At 38.3% G+C, this 24,949-nt stretch overlaps 1 protein-coding gene across 1 annotated transcript; it reads right to left on the reverse strand.

Moving 5' to 3' along the window:
• Positions 1 to 4,265: 4,265 nt before the first annotated feature.
• Positions 4,266 to 24,132, reverse strand: LOC307169766 (uncharacterized protein). Its single transcript, XM_079890574.1, has 8 exons — positions 23,721 to 24,132; positions 22,920 to 23,240; positions 21,884 to 22,207; positions 14,266 to 14,379; positions 11,950 to 12,237; positions 10,088 to 10,375; positions 9,516 to 9,608; positions 4,266 to 9,118 (listed from the first exon to the last, which is right to left on the reverse strand). The coding sequence occupies exons 1-7, from the start codon at positions 23,755 to 23,757 to the stop codon at positions 9,520 to 9,522; spliced, it is 1,461 nt and encodes a 486-aa protein (XP_079746700.1). The 5' UTR covers positions 23,758 to 24,132; the 3' UTR covers positions 4,266 to 9,118; positions 9,516 to 9,519.
• Between the last annotated feature and the right edge of the window lie 817 nt (positions 24,133 to 24,949).

Here is a 24,949-nt window from a genome sequence, read left to right on the forward strand (position 1 = left end):
AGTTTAAAAAACGTGCTGGAGTTACGAAAATAACGAAATAAACGTGTCCCTTCCACGAATAAATAGATTAAATTACGTGACTACATCACGAACTGCCGTCTCTATTAATTAACTCTTCTACTTACCGAGTGGAAAATCGCAATGGACCTTGGGATCGACCCATACGGTGACGTCAGCGTTATTAATTAGAAGATTTAATAATAATAAAAAAATAAAAATAAAACTGATTTATTGAACACAATCGTAGCATATGATATATATTTATTAAAATCAGCAAACCTCCGATAAAAATACGTTATCCAGCATGCTCTAGTTAAAGCAGTCAGCGTCCTAACTTACCTATGACAAGAAAATGCTTAAACTGATTACTTGCACGCGCCTTGGAGCGTTGTTAAACTCACCTTTTAATGCCGTTTTACCTGCAGTTGAGCGTTGGTTTGGTCAAACTCACCTTTGATTTCCGGTTTACCTGCATTTGAGCGTTGTTAAACTCACCGCTGAATGCGGTTGCACACCGTGTGCGTTGTTTAAACTCACCGCTGAATGCGGTTGCACACCGTGTGCGTTGTTTAAACTCACCGCTGAATGCGGTTGCACACCGTGTGCGTTGTTAAACTCACCGCTGAATGCAGTTGCACACCGTGTGCGTTGTTAAACTCACCGCTGAATGCGGTTGCACACCGTGTGCGTTGTTAAACTCACCGCTGAATGCGGTTGCACACCGTGTGCGTTGTTAAACTCACCGCTGATGAACGCGCTAAACCTTTGCGCAGAGGGCACTTTGATATCAGATTGCGAGGGTTTTTAAACATCAAAAACCAGTTGGAGGGCCAGATAAAAATGATCTAGGGGCAGCCATTTGACTCGCCCTGAATATTTTTTTGGGTCGTGCTGACCCAAGACGTCAAATTTCAACGCTGCAGGCCAGGGTTCCAGAAAGAATCGTGCTGTTTCACGAACGATTCATCCAATTGAAATGCATTAGTTTAAAAAAAGTGCTAAAATTACGAAAATAACGGCAGAAAGAGTCGTGCTGGTTGCACGAAAGATTCATCCAATTGAAATGCATTAGTTTAAAAAACGTGCTGAAATTACGAAAATAACGGCAGAAAGAATCGTGCTGGTTGCTCGAAAGATTAATCCAATTGAAATGCATTAGTTTAAAAAACGTGCTGGAGTTACGAAAATAACGAAATTAACGTGTCCCTGCCACGAATAAATAGATTAAATTACGTGACTACATCACGAACTGCCGTGAGACTGGGTTGCTAAATCATATATGAAAACATTTTATTACATGCATTGATGAAAAAGCAAGCAATCCTTCATAATCATGATCACAAACATGCTTTGAAAAGCTCAGGTGATCAGCCCGAACTCTTCCCTTCTACATGTCTTTACATGGACAGGTCTCTTCTGTCATACCAGCGCTGGTTAAAGAGTAATGCGTCGATAATAGACAGCCATCTTACAAGATAAGTGATCAGACAAAGCACATCCATTCTCACTGTAATGTAATGTACATATTATCCGGAGACGTGTAATCTGCTTTCATCATTACACTGATGATTTCAGCTTTATATTTCCTCGAGGCCCAATGAAATCTAACTATTCTCCAAACTAATGGATGATATACAAAACCTGATGACTAGTAATTACCCAGTGCTTAATTCAGAAAAAAAATATATACTTCCTTTACTTATACATATAGAACAGATATTGAAGAACTACTACTGCAAAAATCCACTGAAATGACCATTAGATATATACAATGGGATCCAAAAGTCTGAGACCACATGTTCACATTAAATAAATAAACACACACACACACACACACACACTGTGTTTTATTTTTTCATTACAAGAACTGAATTTGTTAAAATCTTAAAACTTTATTTCTAGGATCAAATGAATTTTCTCCAAAACACTCACATGAAACAAGCAACAAGAGGAACACACACTTGTTACTCTGCTCGACCAGATTTGAGGACCGTAAATGTTGTAAATAAAAGAAAGAATAGTTACTATAATAATTGATGTTCTACTCACCAGTGTCGCTCAAATTGAATCTCTTATGTGTGGTCTTTTTGCTGTTGATGATCTGTTTATAATGTCCATAGTCTTCAGTTCTGATGTTTGTGATGGTCAGAGATCCAGTCTCGTCCAGCTTCACTCTGCCAGCGAATCTCTCATCAGTTTTAGCCGTCCTTGTAGCATTTATAGCAACAAGACTCTTTTTAGTTCAGTTCTACCTCTCATTATGTTTGGGGGGGTTGATGCTAAAGCTCTGTATGTCATTAATTATGGATCAAGAACACCCATAAGGAACCATACCGACAAAGATAAATTGTTTAATAAACCCAAGTAATTTTGCCAAAGTGGTCTTGTCTGAACTGCTGTTAAGATAATTGTTTGGTAAAGTCAGTGTTTCTCTTCTTCTCATAAACTATAATTAAACTCCAGAGAGCAACTAAACCACCAACATCCTCTGCATCAGTCACTGAATCACATGAAAAGCTTTTCAGCAAGAGATGATCAAGTTTAATACAACAATCTGAACTTTACATCGGCAAAACATGTACATTGTGCAAATATAGCAGCAAGTGATCAACTGAGAACAGATTAACATTCTTGAAGATCATTGTTGTGGCAAAAATTTCTGAACATCATCATCACTGCGTAAGAGACACTCAGAAATTCAAATGGTTTGATTTGATTTGATTTATTGGTTTATTTAAAACCAATTCAAATGGTCATTAAGAAAATAAATGTATTCTTGCAAGAAGGCCCAGTTGCCACACAGAAGTCACCAAGTACAATCTGTGAACCAAGTGCGACAGCGAGGGAGAGAAAAACAGAGCCTTTATACTTTTCCAAGGTCTCTTACAGGCCGGCTCTTATCGCTAGAAGGACAGGTTTTCTAGTGATCTAATTCTGCCGAGTTTATTCTTCCAAACTCAGAAGTCCCAAATGGGACCACCTCTGATCCCAAGGGGTCAGAGGTTCCCTTTTCAGGTGTCTCCCCCTTTGTCTCACGGTGTTCACATTAGTTCAGAAACACAAGTCAGTTATAATATTATTTCAAAGTCTTACTGCAAATGGAGATTCATACTGCAATCAATGAAAATAAAAAAATTCCTTTACATCATGGTGCATGCAGTTAAAGGGATACTCCACTTTTTTTGGAAATAGGTTCATTTTACAACTCCCCCAGAGTTAAACAGTTGAGTTTTACCGTTTTCGAATCCATTCAGCCGATCTCCGGGTCTGGCGGTACCACTTTTAGCATAGCTTAGCATAGATCTTTGAACTGGACAAGACCATTAGCATCTCTCTCAAAAAAATGACCAAAGAGTTTCGATATTTTTCATATTTAAAACTTGACTCTTCTGTAGTTACATCGTGTACCAAGACCGACGGAAAATGAAAAGTTGTGATTTTCTAGGCTGATATGGCTAGGAACTATACTCTCATTCCTGCGTAATAATCAAGAAACTTTGCTGCAGTACCATGAGTCCAGCAGGCGTAATGATATGACGCAGCGCCTGCGGCCTGATAATAGGCTACCGAGCTGGGGACTATTATCAGGCGCTGCGTCATATCATTACGCCTGCTGGACTGATATTAAATTTGCGCACACACACACATACACAGTAAAACTTGTGGATTCATTGCCTCCCAATAGATGCTTGGGCTCCTACTAACCCACAAAACCATCATATACGTTTATATGGAAACTTTATAGCATTTTTCTTTTCTTTTTTTCAGACCACATCCACTTTTGTGGTTTCACTGAAGCTGTGATCCGATTGGTCGTCTCTGCTCTGGTGGGCGTGGCTACTGTTGCTGTGCTGGTTTATGACATCAGAGCTACAAGAAGTGAGCTGATCAGAGAAGAGACCAAAGGGAAAAGAAACCTCATAATTCACATTCTACATGTCCAAAACGGTTTTAATTTAATCTACTTAAAGGAAACAAGTCTGATTAATAAGATTTAAGCAAATTCCTATTCTTTTCCAACAGCAATTATTATAATGCAGAAGATGGTGCTTTGGCTCCCCCTTATGACTGAATATGCAAACACACTTTGTTTTTACATCGGGTCAGTGCATGTTGTAGTTCAATGAGAGTCTATTATATGTGGAGCTCCGGCAGTGTCATTTGTATTAGGAGAAACATCTGAACTGTTCATCATTACAGTACTTCACTATACTAAATAGCAGACAAGATCCTTACATCACTGTTAATGTTTTTTTTTTGGATATTAGACTTTATAATAAATAAATGTTTATGTCTCGGTTAATCTGTGCAAATACTGTATAGATTCTATAAAATAATTAACCTACTAATTAAGATAAAACACTGCTTTTGTCTTTACTGGTTGTTGAATATGTTATGATGTTTGAACAATAGTGTGAATAAATCATGCTTTGACAACAAAAGAACTAAGAACCACTTACTAGTTGGGCGGATACAACTTTTTCTAGTATTTTAGACATAAAAGGAAGATTTGAAATGGGTCTATAATTTGCTAGGTCACACACATACTTTGTCGAAGAATATATTTGGGTCTAATTGTGGTTTCTTAATGAGTGGTTTTATAACTGCCAGTTTAAATGTTTTTGGAACATGACCTAAAGATAAAGATGAGTTAATAATATTGAGAAGAGGCTCTTCCACTATAGGCAACACTTCTTTCAGTAGTTTAGTGGGTATAGGATCTAATAAACATGTTGTTGTTTTAGATGAAGTGATAAGTTTATTTAACTCTATTTGTTCTATAGTTGTAAAGCACTGTAATCGTTCTTGCGGGGTGATAATTGAGGCTGAGTTATAAGGCGCGATTGAGGATTGAACGTTTACAATTGTGGTTCTGATGTTTTCTATTTTCTCAGTGAAAAAAATCATGAAATCATTACTACTAAACTGTAACAGAATATTTTGTTCAGGTGACGCTTGTTTATTTGTTAGTCTAGCCACGGTGTTAAATAAAAACCTAGGATTGTTTTGGTTATTTTCTATTAGTTTGTGGAGGTGCTCAGCCCTGGCTGCTTTTAGGGCCTTTTTATAACGTGACGTACTGTCTTTCCAAGCGATTCTAAAAACCTCTAAATTAGTTTGTTTCCATTTACACTCTAAATTACGGGTTTCTCTTTTTAGAACACGCGTAGTATTGTTGTACCATGGTGCTTTACTTTTCTCTCTGACCTTTTTTAGTCTAATGGGTGCAACAATATCCAATTTTCCAGAGAGAATGGTGCTCATAGTGCTATCAAGAAATAAGTAAATACATTGCAATGAAACACCTTGTTAATTATTCAAAATAATTACTTCGTTAATAATTAGTTACACAGAACTTTATTATATTAAATACACCTTCACAAAATCCAAACATTCAGTGTAAGAAAATGATTTATAATAAGTTTTATTTGATTCACAGCTTATATTGTCATGATCCTGGCTCTCTCTCTCTCTTTTTTCCTCCTTATGGTTTTTCCCTTTCCCTCACACACACACTCCCTTCCACCCACACCTGTCTACGCACACACCCATTACTACACGCGCTCATTCATTACTACACACGCTCATTCATTACTACACGCGCTCATTCTCTCCAGTATCTCGTCACCCCATCTCCCTCTCCTCCCTCTCCTCACCTGTTTCCCATCTTCTATCATTAGTCTTTCTATTTCTAGTCCTAGTCAGCTGCAAATATGGCTTGACCCCAAAAGAATTCTAACAAAAGGTTTCTCAGTGGTTTACAGTAGTATCAGATGTACTTAAAAACATACTAAAAGTTTACCAAAGTTTGACTCCAAGAAAGGCCCCATTTTCAAAATGGCGACCGTCAGGACCCTTAAAATTACCATTACTCCTTTGTATTCCTCCTAGACCATTCAATACTGGTGAATACTGATACATGTTTGGGCCATGTAATTTTCTAATTAACATATTTGCATGATAGATAAGTAATTACAGTACAAGTATATATTAAAGCAATTGGTTACAAGCATATTTATGCAAAAAATAAGTAAAATTTCCCTTAAAGGTGCCATGTCATGTCTGGCAAAAAAAAATCAAGTCATACTCCACATTCCATACCAGATGGGGGCAGTATAACTCCAGAAAGTGAATTGGTCTATGCTCCGCCCCTACCTTCTTAGCTGCACATATACAAGTTAAAATAGGGACATCATCTATTTAGAGTGTTACGCTGCCCGCCTGAAGCTAATTTAGCAGCATATATCAAGTTTGATTTTCATTAGCAATACCACTTCTAGCTAAGTTATCATTAGTCACCAAAAAACATTCGGTCTCATTACACCTTGCAATGTTTTCCGTTACGTTTCGTGCGTCCAGGGTGTGTAAAGCAGAAGCAGCCTGGCCAGCGGCGGAGTATGCGCGATCCGTGAGTGCTGAAGACGTTCTGCACGGCTTTGATGGGTGCGCAGGAGGACACAAATGGGCGGCGACAGCTTCTTCCAGTGGCGGGAGCTTTTTCCTCAGCGCCGTCAACAGATAGAGCGTTACTAAAACTGTATACACCGCCGCCGACTTGAGCTGCAAAGAAGCTCTGGCCGCCCTGTCAAGGACGCTTGTCAAAAAGTACGGGGAAACTTGACCGCTCTGAATATAGTGAGTGAGTGCGCGCGCGCGCAGCCGGGGCTCGCTCTCTCTCTCTGCTAGTTCTTAGAGGCAGAAGAGCGCGTGCGCGCTTAAAATGTCATATTTTGGTATGATCGTTCACCCGCCAGTGTGGCGGATAGCCTTTTGAGATTTTATTTGTGCTTCAGAGCGCGGTTTTTTCCCTGCAGCGGGTGGTGGTAGGGGTCTCTTGCCAAGGGCTTCAGCCATCCTTCCGCTCTCTTCCCTGAACTGAAATGTAGTAGTGGGCTGTACTTTCCACATCAGGTTCAAGTACGCCCACAAGCCGTGCGAGTTATTCGTGTATTGCATGTTTGGCTGGTGGTTATGTTGCCCGTATACCGCCTCCCATGGCCGAAACTGGTATTACGACACCTGTCGGGCCGTGGCTAGTAATGCTAATGCTAATTAAGGTTGATATCTCTGCAGCACTATAACTTGACATTTTTTTAATGACATCATCGCCCTTATTTCTTCTCATTCTTTTGATGTGTGTAGCTCATTTTTGGGATATCTTTACCTCAATTGTTACATATGGCACCTTTAAGGCGAGACACTACAGGTGAATAGGGTAAAATTTTTAACTAGCAGATATCACCATGAAACTTTCCCAGTTGATTGTCTACATTAAGATGAGAAAAAAAATTATTACAAGTTTTCTGTAATTTAATGTTTAAATATGCAAATTAGGCATTGTCTAATTAAATATGCTCTTATTTGCATATATAAAAAAAAAACGAAATCTGAGTATTGGATAAAGCCAGGTTCAAAATTATTGGTTCATTGTGTTCATATATTAGATGGGAAAAAATAATTACTGTGTATGTGATGACAGGGTGCTCCAGCAATCACGGAGCAGCGGGATGATTTAGAACGCCAACTTTTGTTGAATTTATGAGAAATCTACAGACGCAAACAGACAAAGTGTAGTAAAATAAAGACCTAAATGTGTATTTCAGACTCTTTTTCGCCACAAGTCTGAAAGAAGACATGTTATTGAAGATAAATATCCCAAAATCTCAAAATTGACCAGTGAAAAAATAATAATTTTTGCCTGCCGTGTCTCGCCTTAAGTAATTGCATATTTCTCCTTTCTATATCGTTTTGCCTAGTGTTGGTGGTTTCTGTGGTTCATAACCATTCTTTTCATTCCAATAAAGAATAAATTCATTAGAACTGTGTGGTACTGTCAAATTAGTCAAAACAGGGCTGCCACGTGAAGGCATGTGCTGATTGTCTGAACCCGTATAGAATCACAATTCATTGGGTGATGGCGTGGGCGCCTCCTCAGTGGCGCAACTTGAGACCAGAATGACGTGGACAAAACTTTGGTGACATAACCAGGTCTAGGCCATAGAAACACCTTCACAAGATCTGGGGCAAACTCCATACAAGGCTCACTCACAGAAAGAGCCTGCAGATCCCCCACACGTTTAAGAGAGGCCAACGATAACAAAAGTGCCACCTTGAGAGTAAGAATCCGGTGCGGAGCTGACTCCAAGGGTTCAAAGGAAGGCTCTAATAGCCCCTCCAGAACAACTCATAAATCCCAGGTGGGGACACTAATAGGATGTGCAGGCCTCAAGTGTCTAACTCCACGCTTAAACGAGGAGACCAGACAGTGTTTACCTAAGGGGAGCTCGTTTGACTCCCGATAGGCAGCGATAGCTGACATAAACTCTCAAGGTAGTTGCAGCCACTCCAGCCACAAATTTATGCCGCAGGAATTCCAGCACTGAACCGACCGGGCAGCTGACAGGGTCCACTGTATGAGCCGAACACCAAGACTCAAAAACCTTGCACTTAGAGAAATACAGCAGTCTCGTAGAAGGCGCACAAGCGTTATCAATGGTCTCCCAAACATCAGTGGGAAGACCAGGCGCCACTGTCGCTAGCGATTGCCTCTTATCACCCACAGCCTCCATATCTCGGGTCAAGGATGCCAATTCCTGCCCTGGAGCTGAGACAGCAGATCTCTCCTGATAGGAATCTGCCAAGGGGACTTCTCCACCAGGGAGCTCAGTTCCGAGAACCACGTCTGGGATGGCCAGAATAGGGCTACCAGAAGGAGGCGGATCCCACACTCCCTCATTCTGCAAAGGACTGCAGGGATTCACTTGACCAGAGGGAATACATACAGTCTCAACTCCAGCCACGGATGAGTGAGGGCATCTATCCACAGAGGTGTCGGATGAACTGAGACAGGGAAAACCATAGGGGGCACTGTGTCGAGCTCTGCGATGCGAAGAGGTCCGCCTCACCAAACATGCTCCAAATTAGAGCCACTGTTTAGCAGTGCAACATCCATTCCCCCGACTTGAGCTTCTGTCTCGACAGAAAGTCTGCTGCGATGTTCAGGTCCCCTGGAATGTGAACTGCTCTCAGGAAGAAGTACTTTAGAAACCAGCCATTATTATTTTTTAAGAGATGGAGTTTGGGGCTGGGTCCGTGGGACTGTTTCTGGGGGACGAGTCTGAGGGAAGAACATGAGACATTGGTAAGGAGAATGCAGAAGACAAAAGGTAAGTAAAATAAAAACTGAATCCCCAGAAACAGTCCCACGGACCCAGCCCTCAAACCCCAATTAAAAACTCATTTAATTAAATTTATATTTAATACAATAGTAAAATAAAACTGAAATTTTACTGGTATTGGTACAAACGAGCCTAGCTGCAACATATATTAGTGTCAAACACTGCAAACCTATCAGAACTAGATTACTGTAATGCATTACTGGACGAATGTCCTGCAGGTTTAGCTGTGCTTGTATGAACATATTAGCCCGGTTCTGCCAAAACTACATTGGCTGCCTATTATGTCTCAATTGTTTTGTGACGTCACTGTGAACGGCAGGGGTGGGCATGTCTTACCTCATTAATTTATACCCTGCAGCATGAGCAAGTCATACTTTTTCTCTTTCTTCCCAGAAGTTGTCTTTTTATTTGCTCGTTTTCCTGGATAATCTGAAAATACAGAGATGATGATAAAACATGTAAAAAGAGAAACACAACAGTGTTGCTATATATACATCCACATATAAGATGTTACAGCTGTACAATCTTAAAGAAGACATTAACAGATTTGGACTGTAAAATCAGCTCTCTGATAACTCAGATAAGCCAAACTTCAAACATTTAACACTTCTCAAGCCAACATCTAAGTTTGTCTTCACAAACTTATTTATATAATTATATACTTATTTTTTATAGATGATTAGTGGGATCCAAAAGTCTGAGACCATTTGCAAAAATGTGTCTAACTTTTTTTTTATTTGTTTTTTAAATGTAATAAAAATCCTTTTATCAGAAGAACTTTTTAAAAATCTTAAAACTAATCACATAATCTGGAACTCTTGGAACTCTGTTCGACCAATCAGATTCAAGGACTGGAGCTGCTGCAAAAATAAATATATAGTTGTTATAATAAATTTTGTTCTACTCACCAGGTTCGAGCACATTGAATCTCCTGAATGTGGTCTGTTTTTCGTTGATGATCTGTAGTTTATAATATCCATATTCTGTGTTTGTGATGTTTTTGATGGTCAGAGATCCAGTCCGAGGATCCAGCTCCAGTCTGTCTCTGAATAGTTCAATATCAGCTGTTCTTGAATCAGCTCTAGCAACGAGACAGTTTTTGGCTCCAAACATCCACACTATCAGATCATCTGGCTGGATTTCAACACCAGCCTCAAGAAGGACATTTTCTCCCTCAGCCTCTAATTTCGTCTCGGCTTCATGTCACAGCAGAACACAGAAACAGAGAATTGCAGAAGAAAAAAGTGTGAAAGAATTTAGTTTGTAGTTTCTACATCAGATGCATTTAGATGAGTCTTTAACCTATTTTGGCATGTTTGGAGATAGCCAAAGGCACTTAGTTATCCATGAACTAATCTCTACATGATTATATTACCTACAATCACAAATCATGACGTAAAATATGATGTAGTGTTTACATGTTTAAGCCATGACACCCTAATTAATTTGACCTGATTTATTTATTTTTTTTTTTCATCAGAGTGGTCCAAGACGGGCTTTTGTCGCACTCGAACCACAAAAATGACTGGAAAATACAGAGATGATGATAAAAAAATATATATAAAGAGATAAATAAACAGTGTTGCTACATATACTGCCCTACAAAGCAAAAAGGCAGTAACTGCATTTTTGGTCAAAAATGAGTTATTATCATTTTCATGACATTCAAGGCATCCTTTGTTATGTGACAAAACATCTTATCTCAAATGTGTGTCGTTTTGGAGAAAAATGGTAATAGCTTTTGGAGAATCTGTAGTTACTGCCTTTTTCCTTGGTATTGTGCCACGTTTTTGGTAAGTAATACAAAGCAAATTTACAAAGCAAGAATACAGTAACTGCAAAATAGGGGTAAAATATCAAATTAAATATGAGGATTGATATATACAAAGAATAAGCTAATATAAAGTAACAAAACAGCCACATGTCCAATAATCTACCTACAACTACTTAGGCTGGATGACAGAATAACTTTAAAGTCATTTTTCTCAGTTCTGCACTCTGCGTAGTTACTGCCTTTTTGCTTTGTAGGGCAGTATACATCTAGATGTTACAGCTGTACAATCTTGAAGAAGACATAAACAGACTCGGACTGTAAAATCAGATCTCTGAGAACTCAGATCATATTTCTACAACATGAATGGCTACAGATGTTTGACCTCAAAAACCTTGAACAAAAGTAATAGAGTAGACACTGAGATTTAGTTAGACCTCATGTTGGCTTCAGAAGATTTGTCCATTTTAAAGATTGACAGATGTGAATGTGAACTGCTCCTGTTGGGCTTTATTTTGTTATAATCACCAGCTGACTGTACATTTCCCTTATTTAGAATAGACACTGAAGAAATAATTATGTTGACTTGAGAAAGCCAAACTTCAAACATTTAACACTTCTCAAACCAACATCTAAGTTTGACTTGACAAACTTATTTATATAGTTACACTTGTTATTATTTTATAAATGTACAATAAGAAGAAACTATAATCACTGTGTTTGATTTTATCTGACCTGTATAAAAATCCACTCACTGGATTAAGTGGGATCCAAAAGTCTGAGACCACTAGTGAAAATGTGTCTTTCACTTTTTTTAAATTAGTTTTTTAAATCTAATAATAAAAAAACAATCATTTTATTAGAAGAACTTATTAAAAATCTTAAAGCTAATCAGATCATCTGGAACTCTTGGAACTCTGTTCGACCAATCAGATTCAAGGACTGGAACTGCTGTAATTATAAATATATAGTTGTTACAATAAACGTTGTTCTACTCACCAGGTTCGTTCACAATGAATCTCCTGAATGTGGTCTGTTTTTTGTTGCTGATCTGTAGTTTATAATGTCCATATTCTACGTTTGTGATGTTTTTGATGGTCAGAGATCCAGTCCGAGGATCCAGCTCCAGTCTGTCTCTGAATCTCTCAGTAATATCAGCTGTTCTTGAATCAGCTCTAGCAATGAGACAGTTTTTGAGTCCAAACGTCCACAGTATCAGATCACCTGGTTGGATTTTAACACCAGTCTCGAGAAGGACATCTTCCTCGGCCACTGATTTCCTCTCGGCTTCATGTCACAGCAGAGCACAGAAACAGAGAATTGCAGAAGAAAAAAATGTGAATGAATTTAGTTTGTAGTTTCTACATCAGATGCATTTAGATTTACTCTTTAACCTATTTTGGCATGTTTGGAGATAGCCAAAGGCACTTAGTTATCCATGAACTAATCTCTACACGATTATATTACCTAAATACACAAACTATGATGTAGTAATTACACGTTTAAATGACATGATGGATTTATTGCCAAACAACTCTTTGGCTATATGCGATTCATTTTTCTACATTATTAATACAAAACTGCACCCTCATCCTGTCCTCGGGTCATTAATTTGACCCAAAACACTTTTAGTTTTTTGGGAGTGGTCCAAGACCCTAAGACTTTTGTCGCACTTGAACCACGAAAATGATTGGATTCGAGGAGTCAATATAACCGAGTAACAAATCCTTCTCTCACGGATCAATTTAACCCCTTAGGAATGGATGGAATGCTTCAGTATACATGGAAAAACCTAAAAATGCGATTTTGAATGCATGAAATGAACTGACTTTGTGCTAAATTGAAAGGGTTATGCATGAAATTGTGAGTTATTTTTAATTTATGTTGAAAGAATGTAAAGAATGTGCTTAAACAATTCTTTACCTATTGTGTATTGATAAAATCTAGTAATTTAAAGGTAAATAAATAAAAATACCTAAAAAGCTTTAAAGCTAAAGAAATCAGAGTGTGTGCCCATCATACTGTAGCAAGCCTGAAGAGCAGTGGCGTGCACAGACCTCCTCCGGGGCAGGGGCGGAAGGACCAAAAAGGGCACTTTTTTAAAAAACATTTATTTTTTAAATAAATCACCTGTATATTTAAAGCAGTACCCGTCTGTCTGTTGTGTTTTAATATATTTTAATGACTTCCTCACAATTATTTGGAAGATCTCGCTCGATGGAGAGCCTCTCTTCATTAACAATGAAAAGATGTTGATACAATTAGAATGCATAACACATCAAACAAAAATAGGGAAATTATGATAATATTACTAAATATTATTTCCTTTACCAAACAAAACAGAATCAAGTATGTAATTATAAGGAATTCATGTTTAGTTATGTTGATGTTATACATTTTATGTATTCATGAAAGTGTTAGCTATCATGAAATCAGTAACACTTTACAATAAGGTTTTATTAGTTAAATTTGCTAACATGAACTAATAATGAACTGCACTTCTACACCATTTATTAATCTTAGTTAATATTAATTTCAGCATTATTAAAATAAAATGTTGTCTTTGTTAACATTAGTTAATGCACAGACTGTGACATAACATGAAAAAACAATTAAAAGTTGTATTATTATTAACTAATATTAACAAATAGGTCTACAGTAGCCTAACAAATGTTTTGCTCATGATTAGTTCATGTTAATTAATATGAATAACAAACAAATGAACCTTATTGTGAAGTGTACTATGAAATCAAAGATATAAATTCCTTACAATTTAGAGCTGGACATGAACTTCAAATTTCCTTAAACTAGATGTATTTCCCCAAGCTAATAACACCTGCTATAGCCTTGGACAAAAACGAATGACATTGTCAGACTCAGAATGCGGCTGAAATTGAGTTATACTTTTATGATTGTTAAGCATAACTCACATGCTGCCGCAAATTTTACAGTAGCATCATGGTAGGATAAACTTTTCCATATTACCTGCGGTCCGTGCAATTTGAAGACTCGCGGTGAACTGCTGTGTACAGTGAATTTAATAGACTATCTGCTGAAATGTTTTTCATCTTTTTCCCAAGTAATGTACTTCATCAGTGATCTGTAGATTTATAGTGTCAGATCTTAATACGAGAAGCTATTGTAAAACTGACAGTATATTTCCTCTAATAAAATCACAGATGTTCATTAATTATTGCAGTATGATCAATCAGAAAGCAGAAACCATTTAAAGCTTCATATTACACATTTAAACGCTACTATAGCATAAATAAAGCTCATTGTTGTTGTCTAGCTTGTATAAATTGTAATACTTACCCACTTGCTTTTTTAGCTTAGAGATCGTGCAGTGAAAGTAAATCACAACTACAACCAGAACCAGCAGAACAGCAACAGCTATTCCTGCTATTGCACCTGGAGACAGACCCGGATCTGGAACAGGTAAAGAGAGACAGTCATTCATTTTGATCTGATTCAGTTTGAAGTTGATAATTTCTCTGTATGAATCATTATTATGAGAAGGCATTTCCCTAAATTAGTTACCATGATGATTACAATTTAAAGTAATGTTTTCTATTTTAAAGGGCACCTATTATGCAAAATTCACTTGTACATGGTGTTTGAACATAAATGTGTGTTGGCAGTGTGTGAGCAAAACCACCCTAGAATGATAAAAATCCACCCAGTGGTTTTTTACAATTTCAATAAATCATAAGCACTGTCTCAGAATGAGCTGTTCTAAGATTCTATGCAGTGTAGTCTCGCGTAGCCAGACCTTCAGACTGATGGCTGAAGGTCTGGAATTCATAGCAGCTTTCTTTGGCCAAGGCCCGCCCATAAGGCCGTTTGACCGACATGTCAAACAACCAATTACAGTTCGTTTCGTTCAGCGTCACGTTTCGGGGCGTGGAAATGTCCCCACAACAACAGACCGGCGTGCAACAAGTCAGTCAGCATAGAAAATCAAAGGAGAAGAAAACAAGCAGTAAGTCATTGATCTGTTCGTGCACGTATACTTTTGAGAATCCTACGTTTAGCTGATCTTGATAAATGCTCATTGTCACTCATGTAAACACAACAGTTTTTCTTCCGCAATCACACGTCTGCGCTTTGTTTCCCGGCTGACCGAAAATAAACGCGACACTCGCGCCCCCCGGAAATCCGATAAAATTTAACCAATCAGATGACGACTTCGACATTCCTGAAGTGTTTCCAGTTAAGTGTACCATAAGCATCAGACGTTTAGCCAACGTTCAGTGGGCGTGACGTCTGAGGCTGAGACTATATGCAGTGTGACATAGAATTGCACAGGCCCCTCCCACGACTGTTGATTGACACTGCAGTTTGAGCATAGCCCCGCCCTGAGTGAGCTGGACACATTGTGTCCTCCATTGTTTCGACGCTTCAGCCGCTGTAGACAAGAATGTCTCCTAAGCGATTGAGGTGTTTTGTTGTTGGATGTAAGAATGAACATAGCAGTCTTCATTTACTCTCGTTGTTACTCGAGGATGGATCTGTACCAACTGTTCGTGATCCAGCTTACAGTCTCCGGAGCGACAGGCCTAACGTTACTGACCACGGCAGAAATGAAAGTGAGAGCACTTTATGACAGCTCATCGAGTCATTTTACGGATAAGAGGTTTACCAGTTTTTTAAGCACCCACTGAAAAGGTGTGTATATATTTGTTTACTGTTAGTTGTAATGAGTGTTTTGTGTACTTCGCTGTGTATGTTGATGATAATGAAAGGGAGAGAGAGAGAGTTTATGGATAAGACTTTAACGCTCACTTCTTATACTGTGTTTATTCAGCTCTTACTGTGATTCTCTGGAGTAAAACTAACGCTTCATCTTTTGTGTGATGTACAATAAACTTCACTGAACTCATCAGTATATTTTGGTCATCATTCGGACAGGGTCTGCCACAGCAGGCTTGTATTAATAGTGGATAAAAGCAGATGACAAATAAGTTATAACCGTAATTAAACTAAACTAAACCTGTTCTATCTCCATACAGCATATATTCTCTGGCTCTGTGGGCATTATTGTCCGACTCCAAGTCGAAATGAACACCGCAACTGAGAGTTTCTGTTCTGATATTATCAGATGCGATTGTCCTAGCTTTTAACACGAGCTTGTGAGGCTCCGCCCCCTGTGCCGGCAGCAGCAGTTCATTTGCATTTAAAGGGCACACACTAAAACAGCGTGTTTTTTTGAGCCCCCAAAAATGACAATTTAAACATGCTGTAAAAAATGATCTGTTGGGTATTTTGAGCTAAAACTTCACATACACACTCTGGGGACATCAGAGACTTATTTTAAATCTTGTGAAAAGAGTCATAATAGGTGCCCTTTAATATATTTTAAAATGTCATTTATTCTTTTTTTTTCAGGATTCTTCGATGATTAGAAAGTTCAAAAGAACAGCATTTATTTGGAATATTTTGTAACTTAACTATGTTTTTAATGTCACTTTTATACAATACAAATACACTAAACATCCTTGCTGAATAAAAATATTAATTATATAATAATTATATATATATATATATATGGGTGGTTGACATATTTGGCTAAAAAAAAGTTTTTTAAAAAAATCTCAAATGTAAGTTATGGAACTCATTGGATTATATTCTACCAACTCTTATATTTACAAATATATATGTGGTCTTGTAGATTTTGTCCTGAAATTTACATTTATTCACTAGTTTACTGTCTTAGTGACTAAAAATGTCATATGGTGTGACTTGAATGTTATTGTGTATTAAATTAAAAAGGGGTATAATGTGATAATGTAAGTCAATTTATCCTGATTCTTTATCATTACTTTATAAAAGTATAGCATTTCTTATGTGCAAATATGTTACATTTTGCATTATTTTACTTTATCATCACTCATAGAAAGACGTTTACTTGTAATCTTTCAATATACTTCAAATTAATTTGGGAATACCTTGTTATAAAAGTACCAAAATGCTTGTAACCTTTGCTGGCACTATTCTCCATCTGTCACATTGATGATTTTATGATTAATAACCAAAAAGTCTTAATTTCTTTCAAAATTCTGAATGTCACACCAAATGACATGGTGTCACGCCATATGATGTCACACCACACAACAATCTGTTTGCTAAAATCTGTATTAGCTGCATTTAACAAACAACCATACTTAGTTTGACAAGTGAATCGTTTCAGTTACAGCAAAAATCACAAAATTGTTTAAAACACTGAGTTCTGAGTTCCACTCAAAGTAACAAAGAATCATATGTGTATAACACATTCATTAATCCACTTACTGTATTATTTGATGTTGCACTTTTTATTTTAATCTGCTGAATATTAATACATGATATTCAGGAATTCTAATAATCTTTAGTAAATCATTGAACATTTCTTTTCTATTTAATGCATAAATTCATTTCAAAATGAGGATGAGTAAAACAATGACCGAACAGCAAGCTGATGTATCATTTCCTTGTTCTTTCTGTATCCGCATTATCTCGCCATCTACTGAAATTTTCCTCAAACTGAATAATAAATAAATAAATAAATAAATAAATAAATAAATAAATAAATAAATAAATAAATAAAGGGAAACATTTGAGTGACAAAATGCTGTAGTTTAACATGGATTCAGCTTGAAAATTGGATAGTAGGGATTCACCAAATTGAGTTGGTGTATAGATATTAAATGTGTGAATAATATAGTATAAAAATGTGTTAAAAGGACGAAATATTCAATAAACTTAACTATTAGTTATAAAATATGTATCTAAGAGCATTATTTATGTATTTAAATGCAGTTCATATCATATAGTGTGACAAAATAATCATATGGTGTGACAAGAAAACCCTGTCACACCTTATGATTTTGTGTCACATCATATGAGGTTTCATGTACTTAGCATGACATTAAGCAATGTGCTTTTATGCTAACATTTAAACCATGCTAACTAAAATATGACAATAAAGTTTTAAAGGTAATATTGACTGAAAAGTAATTTAATTTGGGCATTTTTGTGTAAAATGCGTCACACCAAAAGACAGCGCAAAAGGGAACTGAAGCAGGAGTGCAGGATATACTTTTTTTTTTTTAAAAAACATGAAGAGGGAAAGCGCACATTGTAACTTTCAGTGTCCTTCTGAGGTGTTGTTATTCCTCCTGAAAGAAGGAGGACCCCCCACTCCCCAAAGATCTCCAAACAATTGCCCGTTTAAAAAAAGGAATATGGCGTCACACCTAATGATATCCATTTTCGGGACAAAATGTTTTAGTTAAGGGCTGCTTCAAAATATTATGCCTGAACTTTTAGTCAAGCAGACTCACAAGTAGACATCTGGGATATCAATATATGATTGAATAAACAGAAAATGAATTAATTTTCTTGTTTTTATTCAAAATCTAAATTTGTGAAATGTGCTTGGGACAGTCACGCCATATGGGTTTATTCTGGTTTGGCTGAAAATTGTGAAAAAATGGAAGATTAAACCCATGAATGCTCTGTATGTCCATATAAAACAGCACTTTCTGAACAATATCACCACAGTTTTTGTTATATTTTTCTATAATTTACTTAACATTGACACATTGGACCAAAAAAAGGCCATGTCATGTCAACCACCCATATATATATATATATATATATATATATATATATATATATATATATATATATATATATATATATATATATGTATATATATATATATATATATATATATATATATATATATATATATATATATATATATATATATATAATATTGTATATAAATATAAAAAATATATATATAATATTGACCTATTATAATTGACTATATATATAAAATTGACCCCAAATGTTTAAACTGTGGTGTATTTCATCATGATCTAATAGTTTTACAATAGTTAAGAGTTTTACAGTAGGTGTTCGATGTAAACATGATAGGCTTTAAATATAATATGATATAATATAATTGTTACGTACTGCTCAGAGACACGAAGTAGGAGATCCAAATGCAGCTTTATTGTGTGGGGCAATCCAGAGGCGTAATCCAATGTACAGGCAAGGGTCATACACAGATAGGCAGTCCAAACAAAGAAACAAACAAACAAAACAGGCAGGCAGGGACCAGAGGCAAGAGAGTAATCCAGGGACCAGAGGCAAGAGAGTAATCCAGGGAACAGGGCAATATATCAAAAACCAAAGAAACAAGAAAACCAGGGAAACGCTCAGAAATGCAGTTGTAACACTTAACAAGACTTCGCGGTGAATGAATGAATGAACATGGTATAAATAGACAGACTAACAGGATGAGACACAGGTGAATGCAATCAGTGAATGAGGTACAGGTGAATGTGATCAGTGATAAGTGATGAGTCCGGGCAGTGAGTTATGGGAAATGTAGTTTGTGAGTGAAACATGATAGTCTGGTGTGGAGTGCCCTCTAGAGGCTTTCAAGGGCACTCCTGCTGGTTATCATTACATAGCCCCTCCCCAAAGAGCGGCTTCCAGACGCTCCAAAACTGTCCAGGTGGGAGGTGGCCCGGAGGCGGATCCGGGGGCGGGATGGAGGGCCAGGTCCGTGGAGCGGAAGAGGACCTTGAGACTGCAGTAATACAGGAGGCCAGGATGGAGCAGGTAGTGCAGGCGACCAGGGCGGAGCAGGCAACCAGGGCGGATCAGGCTGTGCAGGCGACCAGGGCGGAGCAGGCTGTGCAGGCGACCAGGGCGGAGCAGGCTGTGCAGGCGATCCTTCAGGCGGCCAAGGCGGAGATGACCCTTCAGGCGGCCAGGGCGGAGACGACCCTTCAGGCGGCCAGGGCACAGGAACAGACACCGGCTCAGGAACAGGAACAGACACCGGCTCAGGACCAGACACCGGCTCAGCGGAGACCATCTTGTCCGGAGACACTGGTTCGGCGGTGGCCATCTTGTCCGAAGACACAGGCGTGGTTTCGGCCATCTTGTCCGAAGACACAGGCGTGGAGTCGGCAATCTTGTCCGAAGACACAGGCTTGGAGTCGGCCATCTTGTCCGAAGACACAGGCGTGGAGTCGGCCATCTTGTCCGAAGACACAGGCGTGGAGTCGGCCATCTTGTCCGAAGACACAGGCGTGGAGTCGGCCATCTTGTCCGAAGACACAGGCGTGGAGTCGGCCATCTTGTCCGAAGACACAGGCGTGGAGTCGGCCATCTTGTCCGAAGACACAGGCGTGGAGTCGGTCATCATGTCCAAAGACACAGGCATGGAGTCGGCCATCTTGTCCAAAGACACAGGCGTGGATTCGGCCATCTTGTCCGAAGACACAGGCGTGGAGTCGGCCATCTTGTCCGAAGACACAGGCGTGGGTTCGGCCATCTTGTCCGAAGACACAGGCGTAGAAAGAGGAAGAGGAACAGATTCAGGATCAGTATCAGGATCAGTTTCAGGCTCAGGAACAGATTCAGTCTCGGCGGGACGAGACTCCTGACGGGTGGACGTGACGTGAAGCTCAGTCTCTGGATCGGCTGACGTGACGTGAAGCTCAGTCTCTGGATCGGCAGAAGTGACGTGAAGCTCAGTCTCTGGATCGGCAGAAGTGACGTGAAGCTCAGTCTCTGGATCAGCAGAAGCGACGTGAACAGTCTCTGGATCAGCAGAAGCGACGTGAACAGTCTCTGGATCAGCAGAAGCGACGTGAACAGTCTCTGGATCAGCAGAAGCGACGTGAACAGTCTCTGGATCAGCAGAAGCGACGTGAACAGTCTCTGGATCAGCAGAAGCGACGTGAACAGTCTCTGGATCGGCAGACGTGACGTGAAGCTCTGGCTCAGGAGATACTGTGGGTTCACGGAGCTCTTCCTCTACCCCGCCCACAGTAAACGATGAGCCACTCAACAAAAGGGCCAGGTTGATATACTGCTCTAAAGTCCCATGAGGATCATGCCAGGGCATGAATGAACTGAGCGGTTCAGATAGTCCTCCACGAAAAAATATCTTTAGGCACTCTGTGGTCATTGAGGTAAGATGTGCCAGTTCAATAAACTCTTCGACATACCTCTCAATCGAACGATTCCCCTGACGGAGACGCAGGATTTGTGCACCTGTGTCCATGGTTGGCATGGCTGCTGGATCTTTGTGTGGCGAAGTCTTCTGTTACGTACTGCTCAGAGACACGAAGTAGGAGATCCAAATGCAGCTTTATTGTGTGGGGCAATCCAGAGGCGTAATCCAATGTACAGGCAAGGGTCATACACAGATAGGCAGTCCAAACAAAGAAACAAACAAACAAAACAGGCAGGCAGGGACCAGAGGCAAGAGAGTAATCCAGGGACCAGAGGCAAGAGAGTAATCCAGGGAACAGGGCAATATATCAAAAACCAAAGAAACAAGAAAACCAGGGAAACGCTCAGAAATGCAGTTGTAACACTTAACAAGACTTCGCGGTGAATGAATGAATGAACATGGTATAAATAGACAGACTAACAGGATGAGACACAGGTGAATGCAATCAGTGAATGAGGTACAGGTGAATGTGATCAGTGATAAGTGATGAGTCCGGGCAGTGAGTTATGGGAAATGTAGTTTGTGAGTGAAACATGATAGTCTGGTGTGGAGTGCCCTCTAGAGGCTTTCAAGGGCACTCCTGCTGGTTATCATTACAATAATATAATATAATATAATATAATATAATATAATATAATATAATATAAAAGTTAGTGTATTGAATAGGACAGGAAATCTAACATACAATTTTTTAATATATTTAAAAAAATATTCTAAAATAAAGAAACATGAGGAATTATAAGGTTTTTTTAGGTCATTATATCAGACCCTTTTGTGTGACCACTGAAATTAACTTCATCAACATGACAAGAACACAAACACAAATACTGTGGTCCAAGAGTCTTTAATCCAAGCATCTGATTTAATAATACTGCATGTCAATACATTGAATGACTAATAAAGACTCACCAGTGACAGAAAGAAGGAATCGCTGTGAGCTCTCACGACCTCTGATCTGTAGTTCATAAAGTCCACTGTGTTCGGTTCTGGTGTTTGTGATGGTCAGAGATCCAGTTTGTGGATCCAGTTTCAGTCTGACTCTGAATCTCTCATCAGCTTCGTTTAGTGAGGACTCATTAGTTTCTACATAAATTTTAGCCAGGAGAATGCCTTCATCTCCAAATCTCCACACGATCAGATCATCTCTCTGTACTTCAACATCAGTCTTTAGAGTGACAGACTCTCCCTCCATCACTGAAATGGACTTCACTCCATCCGTCTTACCAACCACACCTGGAACCAAGCAGAAACAGTTTCTCAGCAAGAGATTAAACTTATAAATAATTTACTCTGTATCTGGAAAGAGTACATTTAAATGTTATCAGATATTTACAGCTCTTAATTGTTGAAGAGAAATGTTAATAATAAAGCTGATAAAAAGCATATTTCTTCTTTTAGTATTATAAGATCATAAACATTGACGTGTTGACAGATAACAGATCACACTGTCATGTGACACAGAAAGAAACATCATATTACTGTCTCAGTTTGAGTTAACTGATTCACATATAATATGTGTGCATAAATAAATACCTTATAAATTAAGTAATTTCATGTGAGTGAAAATGAGTGAGTCACTCTTACAAATGTTTTAGGTAACACTTTATCTTAAGGTGATGTGGTTACACATAACTACATGTGGTTACTATAGTAATAACAGTAAATTGTGCATAATTACAATTAACTAAACCCCAAACCAAACTCTAGAGATGTAGTTTATTTATATTACTGTTCTTATTTGAGTAACAATGTAACAACATCACCTTAAAATAAGGTGTAACCATGTTTTATAATATGCTTCATGTCACATTTTTGTTCAATATGCTTCATGTCACACGTCTCTTGGTGTCTTGAGATGGTTTATTAAAACCAATATAATTATGTAATTATTAATGTTAATCTAAATCGGAATGGTATATTAAAAGACTTGGGATAGCCTACTCACCAAAGACAGTAACATGAAATATCTTTATCATAGTCTTTTCTCTAGAGATGGAGAGTTTATATTGTCCTGAATGTCTGATTCTGGTGTTTCTGATGGTGAGAGATCCAGTGTTTTGGTCCACCTGTAATCTGCCTCTGAATCTCACATTATCGGTTAAATAAATGGAGTTCAAGTCACGCTTTCTCGTTATTTGAGATATGACAGAGTCTTTAGGTCCAAACAGCCACAGTATGGTATCATCGTTCCTTATGTCAGAGAGATTAGTGTGTAGAGTGACCGAATCTCCCTCCATCACAGCCTCCGTCTCTGCACCACACACACCTAGAGCAGAAACCATCAGTTTTACAAATAGCCTACAGATCATACATCATGCATTTTTCCTGATGTAAGGAATGGTATTCAAAATACAATTCATATAAAAAAGCTAACTTTACTGATTATGGTAGAATTGGTTAGACCCTGTAAATGAACAAATTCCAGAAATAATAGGAATTGTACAGCAAATTCACTTTTTTTTTTTTTTTTTTTTGCTAGACGAACTGTGTAGGTATATGCTGGGTAGGAGGGTGCATGTGATCACCGTGGTGAGAAAAGTTTACTTTTTGAGAAGATGTCGACAGTCAACGGCAACTGATTCATTGCTTTTTGCCATATAACACAAACAATCACATTTGCCACATCATTTATTTCTACACGTCTGTATCTGTTTCTTCGGCGACATTCCCCGTGTATTCAACGAATAGCCTAGGCTATATGCCGGTGTCTAAAGTGAAACCGACAGATCAGAAATCCATTACTTACCGTCCATGAAAAACAACAATAGAAAGAACAATAACATGTTCTGCACGTTAGAGCTGCGTAGAATCTTAATCAATAAAGATGATCTATGGAGATTAGGCTATCCGTCCCGCAATCTCCGCTGTGTTTCAGAACTGCACAGCCGACTGACATGCGTCAATGTAGCACACAAAAAAAGTCAACAGAGAGACGTTTTTGACAACTGAGAATTGCGATTTTTTATATTTCTAACTATAGCCTATTAATGACGATGAGGACTATATCCTTGAGAGGAATTTAGGGGCGAGCAAAACAGTAGGCTATACGTCGTTTGCCAATGCAGTAGCCTAACTTCTTCAGGGAATTAACTGAAGAGAAAACGGTGCGTGCGCGTCCTCCAGGGTTCGAGAAGTCGTGTTTTACCCTATATGGGGAGGTTGCAGACCTGGAGCCGGTAGATATATATAGCCTACGGCCAGTGCCGTCGCCAGAGCTCAGTCTTAAAGGAATAGTTTACTTTAAAATGAAAATTCTGTCATCATATACTCACCCTCATGTTGTTTCAAACCTGTATGAATTTCTTTCTTCTGCTGAACAGAAAGGAAGATATTTAGAAGAATGTCAGTAACCAGACAGTTTTTGGGTCCCATTGACTTCCATAGTAGGAAAAAAATATACTATGTAAGTCAATGGGACCCAAAAACTGTACCTATTAAAAAGACACTAGTACTTATTCATTAGATACTAGTTCTTTATTACTAGTAACAATTATTATTATTATTATTATTTTTTTTTTTCATTGACTTCTATGGGGATCTGTCATTCAGATATCAACTATTCTGTCTGACCAATCAGTGATCTGTGTTTTCACGTCACATTTTAGTAATGGTATGGTACGCTTGGAACCTCAACAGAGGTGGTACCATATAAAGCGAGCTGTACCATACCGTACCATGCAGTGGAAATGCGTCTTTACATAGATAGGCAAGGCAAGGCAAGTTTATTTATATAGCACATTTCATACACAATGGCAATTCAAAGTGCTTTACATAGAAGAAATTAAAAAAAAATAAAAAAGAAATAAGAATAATTAAAACAGTTTAGAAAAATAAAAAATAAAATACAGTACAGTACAGTCGGACGAACATTGGCACAGTGCTCATTCAGTAAATGCACAGCTAAACAGATGTGTTTTGAGTCTGGATTTGAATGTGACTACTGTAGGTGTACATCTGATCTCCTCTGGAAGCTGG

Source organism: Squalius cephalus (assembly GCF_949319135.1).
Source record: "Squalius cephalus genome assembly, chromosome: 13".
NCBI classification, from domain to species: Eukaryota; Metazoa; Chordata; class Actinopteri; order Cypriniformes; family Leuciscidae; genus Squalius; species Squalius cephalus.

Bases quoted from the DNA above. Each gene is read 5' to 3' on its own strand.
- LOC307169766 (XM_079890574.1), bottom strand. From the start codon at position 23,757: ATGTTATTGTTCTTTCTATTGTTGTTTTTCATGGACG. The intron at 23,241-23,720 runs GTAAGTAATGGA...TTTCTGCTCTAG, and splicing joins ATTGTTGTTTTTCATGGACG to GTGTGTGTGGTGCAGAGACG. The intron at 12,238-14,265 runs GTAAGTATTACA...TGTGACATGAAG, and splicing joins TAAGCTAAAAAAGCAAGTGG to CCGAGAGGAAATCAGTGGCC.